The sequence below is a fragment of the Heloderma suspectum genome, chromosome 4, assembly GCF_057233095.1.
Source record: "Heloderma suspectum isolate Gila_16-S chromosome 4, 16-S_ref, whole genome shotgun sequence".
Classification (NCBI taxonomy): Eukaryota; Metazoa; Chordata; class Lepidosauria; order Squamata; family Helodermatidae; genus Heloderma; species Heloderma suspectum.
This window is the reverse complement of record NC_139461.1, coordinates 38,665,289-38,676,765: the sequence shown is the minus strand read 5'-3', so window position 1 is coordinate 38,676,765 and position 11,477 is coordinate 38,665,289. Positions and strand designations below refer to the sequence as shown.

Genomic DNA, 11,477 nt, shown 5'->3' with positions numbered 1-11,477 from the left:
AGCTTCTTTTCTCTTCCCCCTGTGTGCTGCTCACGTGCCCGCCATTTCCTTGCTTAGCTTTGCCGCAGCGGAAGTGGTTTCAAACCACCCTGTAACCCCTACAACAAGCCGTGGGTTGCGAGGTGGTTTCAAAACTGCTCCCACCACGCAACTCATTGGGTTCGGACGACACACCAACCCATGCCACAGCGAGGGTAATCGGGGAAATGGTGGATGTGCAAGCGGCACACGCGGAGTGGGGAAAGAAGCCACTGTGGCTTGTTTTCCCCGCTGACCATCCGAACCCAGGCCCTGTCTACGTTTGATCAGCTGGATTGTGCGGGGTAGGGACATGCTGTTCTAGCACTGCTACTAGGACAGCAATCTCCCTGGAGACTGGGAGAAGCTGTCACCTCTCCAACCCCCAGTGACCCTGGCTACAGGCATTGATTTTCTGCCACTCGTAGTGGCACAGGAAGAGCAATCTCGCTGGAGATTGCTGGGGGTTGGGGGAGGCGAAAGCCACTCTGGACCCCCAGCAGTTCTCTCAGCAGGCAGGGAGGTTAGGTTTAAATCTGCACACCCCACTTCTGCACACTGTGGTGTATGTGTGTCTGGGAGGGAGCACCGTGTGGAGAGGAAAGAGTGTGTGTGTGTGTGTGTGTGTATGCGCGCGCCTGCGCACGTGCGCGCACACACACATGCACATATCTGGCCCTGCATCCAACACTAGATGTGGTCCTCTGGGGCAAAAGGGTTGTGCATCCCTGCTGTAGTTGCATCCTGCACTGAAGATCCTGCATTGAGCAGGGGGTAGATGATCTCCAAATTCTCTTCCAACTCTATGGTTCTATAAAATGTTATTTAATCTTCCTGATGATATTGGGTTATGCCACTACCCTAGAAATCTCTGTAGAGACTATGGTCTGCATTGCATTGATAAGGCCCCTGTGCTGCCTCCATGGAAGAGGGATTTGGTCTGCAGTTCCTTCCTACACACAGGCCCTAAATGCTTCTGTGCGTGCACAAGGCATCCATGATGTCCAATGGTTCTGAACACACTGTGTGTTCTTTTCATGCTGGAGTTTGGCCCTATATGTCCAGATAACTTGTGTTAACAAGACAGAGTTTGGTACCAGTAAGAGTTTGCTCTGTTTTCTTCTGTCTGTGTTTGCCAAAAATGTCATGAGCCTTTTAAAGACCTAAAAAGTTGGGCCCTGGGTACCTGCCTTCTCAGAGTCCCCCTGCCTTTAGGTAGCTGTTGGCTTTCTGTTTTCCTTGAGAGACTTAATTTTTTGTTTTACTATTCTATTGTTTACTTTTGATACTTCTGCTATTTTATGGTTTTATGTCAGCTGTTTTAGGTATGATATTGTGGGAAGGTGGGAATAAATGCTAAAAATAATAAGAATGATGCTTAAAAGCTTAGCTTGAGCAGTAAAAAATGGTTCAGTAATAAATCTGATCATGACATACTTTGGCCCATTCTATTTGGCAAATGTGTTAATATTGCCTTACACAAAACAGATTTTAATATACAGGAAGTCTTCTGATGCTTGAGATGAGCTTTTCCTATCCAATTACAGGGGCCTCTAGTCCGGTGGCTGAAAGTGAATTTCAGTGAAGCTTTCATTGCGTGGATTCATGTGAAAGCCCTAAGAGTCTTTGTTGAATCTGTTCTAAGGTATTTTTCTGCATAGATAAGAGTTAATTGCCCCTTCCCTTCAAGAACCACAAGTGTTCTATATACTCAGTTTGATAGCTATATTTTCTTTATAGCCACCAGGATTCTCTGAATTAAATGGATATCTTAATAAAGAACTTCATAAATCTCATGCATGTGAATAGGAATGAGATCAAAATTTACAAAGATAATCGCACAAGCAAAGAACTTTAGTATTATTTGTCTTTTGAGACATATGAAGCCATCAGAGACCTACATTAAAGGCGAAATTGTGTAGTTCTAGTTTTACCAAGGCAATTTCATCACCCAGTGTTACATCTGAACCAGTCCTTAAAGTACCTAAATAGCTGTTAACATTGCTAGGAACACTTTACAGCATTCCTAAAAAAAAAAAGGCAAGTAGAAACACTTCCACAGCTGTCTCAGCTTTTCTCCACCTTGGCAGGAATTGTTTTCCAGAGGAGGTTTAATATAGGCTAGGTATAGTATGTATTTACTTAGTAACTGTCGTGTGGAATACTGTTTATTGCTTGGTGGAAACAGATGACTGGGAATCACACTGTAGCTGCTTGAGAATTTACCATATGGTAGCAATAAACTCGCAGAAATATGTTTGCTATACTGCCATGAAGCAGTAAGTCTAGTATTTCTTTGCCATCCATTCCAGTAGATTTGTGAGCCAGATTTCTTAATGGATTACAGTAGTAGGCAATTACTGATAACTGTCTTTAGGTTATAGTTGCATGTGGTAAAATTTTATGTAGTTATCATGTAGTTCCCAGTTGTCTCTTTCCACTCTACAAAAAGCACTGCAATACAGTGACATGTTTTTAAAAAATGGTCTACTGATTCAAAGTCTACTGATTCAATTGGCTTAGTTGTCAAAGCCCTTCTAACATCATTTATCAAATGGGAATTGCTTGTTGCTGCTCCAAGAGCAAGAGGCAACAGGGCATGTAAAAGGACTTGGAAGGGAAATGCTGTGACAGTTTTACGACAATTATTTCTCAAACAGCAATGCAAGAAACATGATCCCAAAACTTTTAAATAAGTGATCCAAGAAATTACCCTTTCAGATAGAATGGAAAGAAATTACCCTTTCAGATAGAATGGAAAGAAAAACACCCTTAAATCTTTAAGTGGAAAGGGTGAGCAGATACTTATGCAGAAGCTTAAATAAATACTTTATCCCACCTTCAGGTATGGTTTGCCAGTTAACTTCCAGGCTATGCTCCTTCAACCCAACAAGAGAACAATGAAGAAATTGAGAGAGGTTCTCTATGATTTATACAAACACCTTGACAGCAGTGCAGCCGCAATCATCGATGTGAGTAATTCATATCTTTATGATGTCCCACTGGCAATGCAGATTTTTCTGACACCCAAATAGAAGCAGTCTGCCTCCAGCCACATCTTCCAGTATGAAAGGTGGTGTGGATTGGAAGGTTCATAAGATTCCCTAGGTACTGGTGAAGTAGAAACAGGGTTCATAGGTTGTCTTGATGCCTGTTACAAGGAATGCCCCCAAACTCCCTACTACAACATCATAACCTGTTTCAGTGGAAGAGTTAGGATAGTTCATCTCCCCGAGAGCACTATTTAGCCGCAAGATACTCCATTGGTAACGTCAGGGGATGATCCACTCTGCTCTGCAGTAGATTTGCTTTCCACTGCAATCTCAACAGAATGGCAGTTTGTATAAGCCAATGGGGCTGGTTGAGACTCCCATTAAATCCTGAGATTTCCAGCTATCACTTCTTTACGAAGTGAACTTTCTGTATTGCATAGATGTCAAGGAAATCTTGAAAGAGGGGTTGTAGTGTGCAGGTATGTTTCTTTGTTTCTCACTACAGCTTTGAAGGGCTACTTCATGTGTTATGGAATTAGCCACAGATCCCTGCATTGTACACCCTAAGGGATGTACATCGTTTTCACCATGTGCACACTGGGGAGGCATAGGCATGTAATAATGTTACAGGGTAACACAGTGTGCCTACTAAACTATTATGTGTTAAGTATGTTCTAGTGACTTGTCCAGTCTCTTATATCCAAACAGTTATGGTCTATTCACTCAATGTATTCCTTCTCTTGCCCAATGGACTTTTCCCATGCCCTTCCATCACAAAGTAAGTGGAGCAATACATACCCCAGTGGTACATTTCTCTGTGGCTGCAATCCAAAGTAGTAGTATATGTAGAGAGACATACTTGGAGTCACAGTTTTGTTCAGCAAAGATGAGTTTATTACATGCCTGGAACCTTAAGCGGAGATCTGCAGTAAAATACAAAACTGACTCTTCTTAAAATTGACTGCTTTCACTGTAAAGCATGGATTTTAGGAAGTTTGTTTAAAAAGTAGTATTAGAACCACTACAATGGTTAAATTTAGCTTTTGATGCTCTGTAGCTGCTACAGACACTTTTTTTTGTTTAAAAAAACCCCTCTTTTTAAATTTCAGGGTGGTGGCAGGAGGGGATGGGGGGGGTCACATTGATATTATTGTTTATTATACTTCCATACTGCCCCATAGCCAAAGCTCTCTGGGTGGTTTACAAAGAACATTAGAAATACAATATGCAAAATTTATAAACAAAAAACACACAGTATACACAGAGACAACATATCTAAAACCAACTCTGAGCAATCAGCTGAACCATAAAACAAATTCAGGATTAATTAAAACTCATCACATGCTGCCTAATGCCTGGGAAAAGAGAAAAGTCTTGATCTGGCACTGAAAAGATAACTTTGGCACCAGGCAGGCCTCATTGGGGAAATCATTCCATAATTGGTGGGCCCCCACCAAGAAGGCCCTCTCCCTTGTTGTTGTCTTCCAAGCTTCCCTCGGAATAGGCACCCAGAGGAGGACCTTAGATTGTTGAGCATAGTGTTCGAGCCAGGAGAGGCACTCTGTCAGGTATTGTGCTCCCGAGCCATGTAAGGCTTTATAGGTTAAAACCAGTACCTGGAATCAGGCTTGGAAACATACAGGCAGCCAATGCAAGCGGGCCAGAGTTGGTCTTATATGTTCAGACCTTCTTGTCTACATTATTAAACTGGCCGCCGTATTTTGCACAAGCTGCAGCTTCTGAACCGTCTTCAGAGGAAGCCCCACATAGAGCGCATTGCAGTAATCTAATTGGAGGTTACCAGAGCATAGACAACTGAAGCCAGGTTATCACTGTCGAGATAGGGATGTAGCTGGGCCACCAACCAAAGTTGATAGAAGGCACTCTATGCCACTGAGGCCACCTGAGCCTCAATTGACAGGGATGGTTCTAGGAGAACCCTGAAGCTACGAACCTGCTCCTTCAGGGGGAATGCAAACCTGTTGCTCACCCCTGGTTTACAAAATCTGGCAGCAGCTCTCCACAGTTTCATACCCTAGTCTTTCTCAGCCCAATCTGGAGATGCAAGAGATCGAACTTGAGACCTTCTACATGCAAAGCATGGGGTCTACCACCGAAATATGGCCTTTCTCCAATACCACCAGTACCCTTTCCCTTTTGTTTGTGTTAAGGCTGAAATTTACAGTTTACTAGAAAGATAACATTCAGATTGATTTGAACTTGGAAGCTTATGGCCATCCAATGCAGTGCGGGAGGAATGGTGGATGCAGTCTTCACCTCTGCGGTCCTCTTGTTCTGCATTTTGGCTAGATGAGCTTTTTTGCCCTTCTAGCTGGGGCTCTGCTGAATGGGAGGGAAGAAGGCTGGAGATGTTTGGGGATACAGCGTAAGCTGGCCTCCCCAGTCTCCTCCCCTCCCTGGCCACAGGCAAGCCCCTTTTCCCTCCTCTCCAGGGTTTCTGGCATGGTTCTCTCTGCAGCACCTGCGAGGAGGAGGGGGAGGGGTGGTCGGATTCCTGGCTCCAGTCCAGGAATCCAAGCTATCCTATGGCCCCCAGTCTTTGTCTAGGGGCCATAGGATTGCTCTCCTCATTGCACATTTTTAAAAGAATGATGTGACCATCAGTCCTCCTGATAGAGAAATTCTATTGTTAATATTTGTTTTTGTTTTCTTAAATTTTGGCTTTACAGGCAACTATGGATATTCCTGGTTTGAACCTCAGTCAGCAGGAATATTACCCCTATGTGTACTACAAGATAGACTGTAACTTGCTCGAATTCAAGTAGATTATTTCTGACCCTGACCATCCTCTCATTGTGTTGGTGTACAAGCAGAAAAGGTTGAAGAATGATGATGCTCCTCCTAACTCTTGTAAACCTGTGCTTGCTTCTTTCTCCCTTTGCATTGGAGAATGATCCCCACAGTGGCCCCATCTCTTGACATGTTCTTTTTAAAGAGAAATGTAAGTATTGCTTTTAAATGATCAGGTCTGTAAATGTATATTGGGAGAATCAGAGTGTATTTATAAATAGTCCTTTATTTAAAATGCTAAAGAAAGAAAGGTCATTCCGCTTTCATACCATGGTCTGTCTGTATCAATTCCATTGACAATTCTCCAAGAAGAACTTGTTTACAAAGGGAGATCATGGGGAAAAACCTATGCCATTTTGTTCACTGTGTTTAATAGATATATTGTAAACATTGTTATTGAATTGTGATGTTAAATATGTGGAGACTGATATTCAGTCGGTGCTTTCTGAATGTTTTAAATTTAAGCACTGGAAACATTCACAGGAGAAAATAAAAGCACCTGTACAACTGTATTTCCTGCTTGTGTCTCTCTGATATAACGTTGTCAAAAGCTGTAAAGGGGTAAGATTCATATGCCAGGTATTAAGCAATCGGGGTTGTGTTGATCATAAACCTGTGGGTGAATCTCCAACTATTTCTTTGGAAACAACAGCTTGACATGGGGGCAGAAACCAGTCCATATGAGTACCTTCAATTAAAGTGTCCAAAAAAATAGTTAAACTTGTTGTGTCCTTGTAAAAGCCTGTTAAATCCTACCATGTACTCTGAGTGCATTTTGTTTATTACATTTTGTGAAAAATAATTTTACGCTATTTACTGGTCAGATTAGATTCTTTATGTTGTCATATCCATGTAATTGGGGCTACAGTTTTGTTTCTGGAGCACCAGAGGGCGCCCTTGTGCCATTTTCAAATACGTATTATGGTTAGGGATGTACGAAAGTCACTTACCTTTCCGCGGATTATGTTGATGGGGGGAGGAGGCGTTCCGTCCTCGAATCCTCGACGGGGGGGGGGGAGGCGATCTGTTCCTCCCCCCTGGAATCCTCCACGGCCGGCTGTGCTCCGCAGCAGCTCTGCGGAGCAGCCGGCCAGGCCCAGCCAGGCCAGAGCTGTCCGCAGCCGGATTTCCTGCCGCGGAGGGCTCTGGGAAAAAAAACAAAAAACCTGCGTACGCAAATGGCGGCGGCTATGGCCGCCACCATTTGCGTTCCTTATTTTTGGCCTTCTTAATCTACATAAATATTTACGTAGGCTAAAACGGCAAATCAAAAAAGGATGCAAATAGCACCCGCTACGCTATTTCCGTTCCCCTTTATTTTCGCTGGCATAGTCTACGTAAGTATTTACAAAGACTAATACAGCCAAAAATAAGGAACGCAAATGCCGCCATTTGCGTATGCAGGTTTGTTTGTTTTTAAACTCAGCCATGATAGGCTACGTAAATCTTTACGTAGCCTATCACGTCGTTGTTGTTTGTTTTTTTTTAAACCCAGCCATGATAGGCTACGTAAATCTTTACGTAGCCTATCATGTCGTTTTTTGGGTTTTTTTACACAAGACTGCAAATGGCGGCGGCGGCGGCAGCTGGTCGGAAGACCAGCCACCGCAGCTGCCGCCGCTGAAGCCACCGCTGGCCAGAAGATGCGCCCCAGGTAAGTCTCGTCCCGCGGGGGATCCGCAGGGGGGCAGGGGGGTGGCAGGCCGTTCCGCCACGGAGTTCGGGGGGCCGAATGCACTGGCATTCGGCCTCACCAACATCCGTGGCGTAATGCTCTGCCATCCCTAATTATGGTAAATATTGCAGCAGGTATAGTGAAATATTAAAAAGAAAACTTCAGAGGGAACTTCTGTGATTGGTAAGTGGTTTTCTTACAGAAGTGTTAGAAGAATAGCGTGATATTTTATTAAATTAGGCCAGAAACAAGCCTGATTTCAGTTAGTTTGTCCAGTAGCATCTATACCTTGCTTTTATATCATACTACTTCTACCTTGTGCTACAGTAGACGTTGGTGGGTCAAAGGCTAATGTTAACATGATGTTCAGTTGAATTAGTATTTGAGAGAATGATACAACAGTTGATGCTTTTTGAAATGTGTTGCAAAATGTCAGGACCAGACTTCCAGAAATCTCCATTGTTAAAAGACAATCCTATTGCCTAAGCATATTCTGATGGTCGCACAACACAGTCTTGAGTTACTTTAAAGTTACAAATTTATTCTGAACACAAGGCCTTTCTACTTGATGTCTAACACTGTACATGTTGTATAATACTATCTTAAAAGAGGCTTTTGTTCTGAAAGATGTCTTTAAAAAAAAAAAAGGATCAGTGTTAATAGACTTGTTAGTCCCACAGTGCCAGTGAATAGAACCAACTGATGCTTAAAATGCTGGAAGTAAGCTTTGAAGATACACAATATATCTTTAGGAGTGGGTGTCCAGGAAAAAAGTGGATGGTGTTGCTTTTGCAGGCTGATGTTAACCCAATTAAGTAAAGCAAGATGGTTTGAAGCAAGAATTATTATGAACAGTCTGGCCCTGTTGGTGGGTTCAGGTTACGATGGACAAATTGTTCCAAAACCAGAATGAAATAATTCAGCAAGATGTAAAAATACACAGCAAAAACCACCAGTCCAGCTAAACTGAAAAGCATATTTCACTTCCTGTAATATTCAGGCCTCACAGACTTTTAAATAGAGCAAATAGATATAGCAAAAGCCTATTTAATGACATGTTCCCTCTTGGAGAAGACTGGGTAGCAAGAACATTCAAACACCTGTCTGGAATTTCCCCATAAGACTCATCCTTTCCACTCTTCTCATTTTTTCACCCTCTGCCAGTACACAAGAAAACCCAAAGGCCTCTCTGGAAGGCAGGTGATTCTTCTGCCACAAGTTCTTGCCTCCTTCTCCCTGCTCACTGGCCTGCCTCTTAGCCTTGTTCTGCCAGTAGCAGAGCAGAGTTGTAAGGGAAGCAAAACAGTCACTAGAAGAGACAGTTGTTGCATTTTGGTTGTGACAGTGGAAGAGTCTGGAAGCTGCTTCCAACTCAGTATCGCTCTACTTTTATTTTAGACTTGGAACTCCGGTATTACTAAACTGAGAGAAGTGGCAGACTACCACTATTAAGCACCTTTCTGCTTTTGCTGATCTTTATATGATTCCTCATTGTAGTAGATTGGCCAGCTTTTAGCATTCCACCTGGATGTAATAGCCCACATTTGCAAAAGTTGTATTCCGGCTTCTCCCTCACAACAACTTGGTAGTTCTACTTTTGTGGTTACCAAAATATCCAGAATTTTAAGAGGTTACCATTCAATTATATTCTGTGCTGGGGTTTGGGGGGTAGGGGAGTCTTGGTCTGGGAAGCCAGCATGCGACAGCAGCAGTTCCATCCCTAGCAGAGTCAGACGATTTCTCTCATGTATAGTTTTTTCCTCTGGCCCCAATCTTTGTTACTGTAACCCATGAGCTGTCACCTACACAAATACACCTGATTCATGTTGCAACCTTTGCTTGCCTAAACCATCTCTCCATCCTAAAACATTTCTTCTCCTGGTCAGGTTGCCATTGGCTTCTCCATCACTAATTCATGTTAGTTCTGTGGGTAGTTAGAAGCTTCTTGCATGTCTGTATAGCAACTGCAAACGTTCTCATTACTTCACTCAAACAACACTGTTGAGTTGCAAGGCAACCCTGTTTGTTGGACATCCAGAGCACAGATCAGCCTTCCCCAACCTGGTGCCCTCCAGATGTTTTAGATTTCACCTCCCATCAGCCCCAGCCAGCATGACCAGTGGTCAGAAATGCTGAGAGTTGTAGTCCCAAAAATCTGGAGGGCACCAGCTTAGGAGAGGCTGTTGTAGATTGAGACCAGGGCTCCCTATCTATCTGAGGTGCACTCAGTGTTGGGTTGGCAGGCAATCTGTCACTCTTTCCTTTTGCTGCCAGACACAAATAGCACAACATAGTGCAGGAAACTGTTTCTGCATCTTGCGCTTCTGCCATCAAAGTTAATTCAACAATATTCAGCTTCACATGCAGTGCAAAAGTGAATCCAAAATATCACTGATGTCATTCTCTTTACTGTAACCAGATATTTGGGTATGTTAATTGGATTCAGGGTTTGGGAAGTGAGGAGAGTTATTATGTAGGACACTTAAGCCCCCTGAGTAAAGACAGAACCTGCACTGAGATTTAAGATGTGCTATTAAGGAGCTTAGATGTTAAAATTGCTAGAGGGAAATCAGTGTGGGGGACTCCATTTAGAAGACCACAAAAATAATCCTTGAAGTAAACCCCTATTTCCGTCTTTTTATATCTTGTGACTAAATAATATGGAATAATAAGCGTACCAGGGAGCTCTGGTATGCTTTTCCTGGATGAAAGTGCTTCTCAAGGCTTCTTAATTGGGAGGAAGTCATTTTACTCTTCTTTCCCTCTAGAGCTTGATGCCATTCTCTTTTCTCTTCTCTTGGTTTTGTTTTTGTCTGTTCTCTTCCCCTCCCCTCGCCTTGCACCACACACCTCTCAAAAAAACTTCCACTGTAGCAGAGATTGCTGTTTAGAATGATTCCTAGTTACTAAGCAACAACTGCTTCCGCGCAGCCTGGCTTTCATGTGCTGACAGAGGAGAATGCTCTCATCAAGTAATAAAAGTCTCCTCAGAGTCTGCAGTGCCTAATCGAGCTACGTTGTTCCAAACTGAAATGGGTGATTATCTTTATCATCTGTAGTCAATGTCTATTTCTAATATTTTCAGAATTTATATGCTGCCTTCTTGCAAGTGCCTTAGGGCTACCGGAAATGATAAAATATAGAGAACAATAATACAAACTAAATGCAGTACATAAAAATTGGAGGGGGGGGGGGAAGCTGACAATGAAACATTTCTGATTCAAAGGGGGAAACTCGATAACAAAAGCAGAGAGATGCCATTCATATGCTGTTTTCCAAATTTCATCAGTAAAACTAGGCAAATACAGTACACTGGCCTGTACTGGATTAGTTATTTTGTCAAATGTGAATTTTATGAGTATAGCCTTCATCCATGTCACCTATGGCACATGATTACAAACGGTTTTTTATGTTCAGTTGAAGCAATTGTCATAACCATCTTTTCTACAAAATATTGCAGTGCTGGCTTACATGCTGTCAGGATAATTAAGCTTTTGTGTGTTCCTTTTGTCTGTTTACACTGGCTGTATTAACTCTGAAAATTTCCAGTAACCCCCAGAACACAACATAAAGCTTTTTCACTTAAATTTCACTTTTCCATGCTGGAAATTAACATGCAGGATGTAGGACTGAATATTGGGTTAGATCCAACACTGGTCATCTGCTAGCAGAACAGGTTTCTCCTCTCTAGTATCCTGTGACCCTCCAGAACAGATTTGAGGGGCTTCTATAGGGCTGCAAGGGGAAGGAGAGGGCGAGGAAGGAGAGGGTGGGGAACTCCCATTGTGCCACAGAAGTCCACCTGCGTGAAGTTGGATCCAACCCATGTTAGCTGTCCCTATAATAGTAAACTATGTGAACCACAGTATCATGTCTGGTGATGTAGGGTTGTGAATTCCCGGTTAATGTGCTATACATAAAGTATGTTGTACTAAACCAAGGAAAAATGAACGTGTTTCATTATTCTGCTTTTTTTTTTT

General features: G+C 42.8%; 1 protein-coding gene across 2 annotated transcripts in view; it reads left to right on the top strand.

Moving 5' to 3' along the window:
• The window catches only part of ATP6V1C1 (ATPase H+ transporting V1 subunit C1), a 44,397-nt gene extending 36,221 nt beyond the window's left edge, over positions 1 to 8,176 (top strand). For both annotated transcript variants that reach the window (XM_084848974.1, XM_084848976.1), the window contains 3 exons: positions 1,566 to 1,663; positions 2,864 to 2,990; positions 5,702 to 8,176. In XM_084848974.1, coding sequence (XP_084705100.1) covers positions 1,566 to 1,663; positions 2,864 to 2,990; positions 5,702 to 5,797 — 321 coding nt within the window. In that variant the 3' untranslated portion in view covers positions 5,798 to 8,176. The remainder of the gene's footprint in view (positions 1 to 1,565; positions 1,664 to 2,863; positions 2,991 to 5,701) is intronic.
• Positions 8,177 to 11,477: the final 3,301 nt, after the last annotated feature.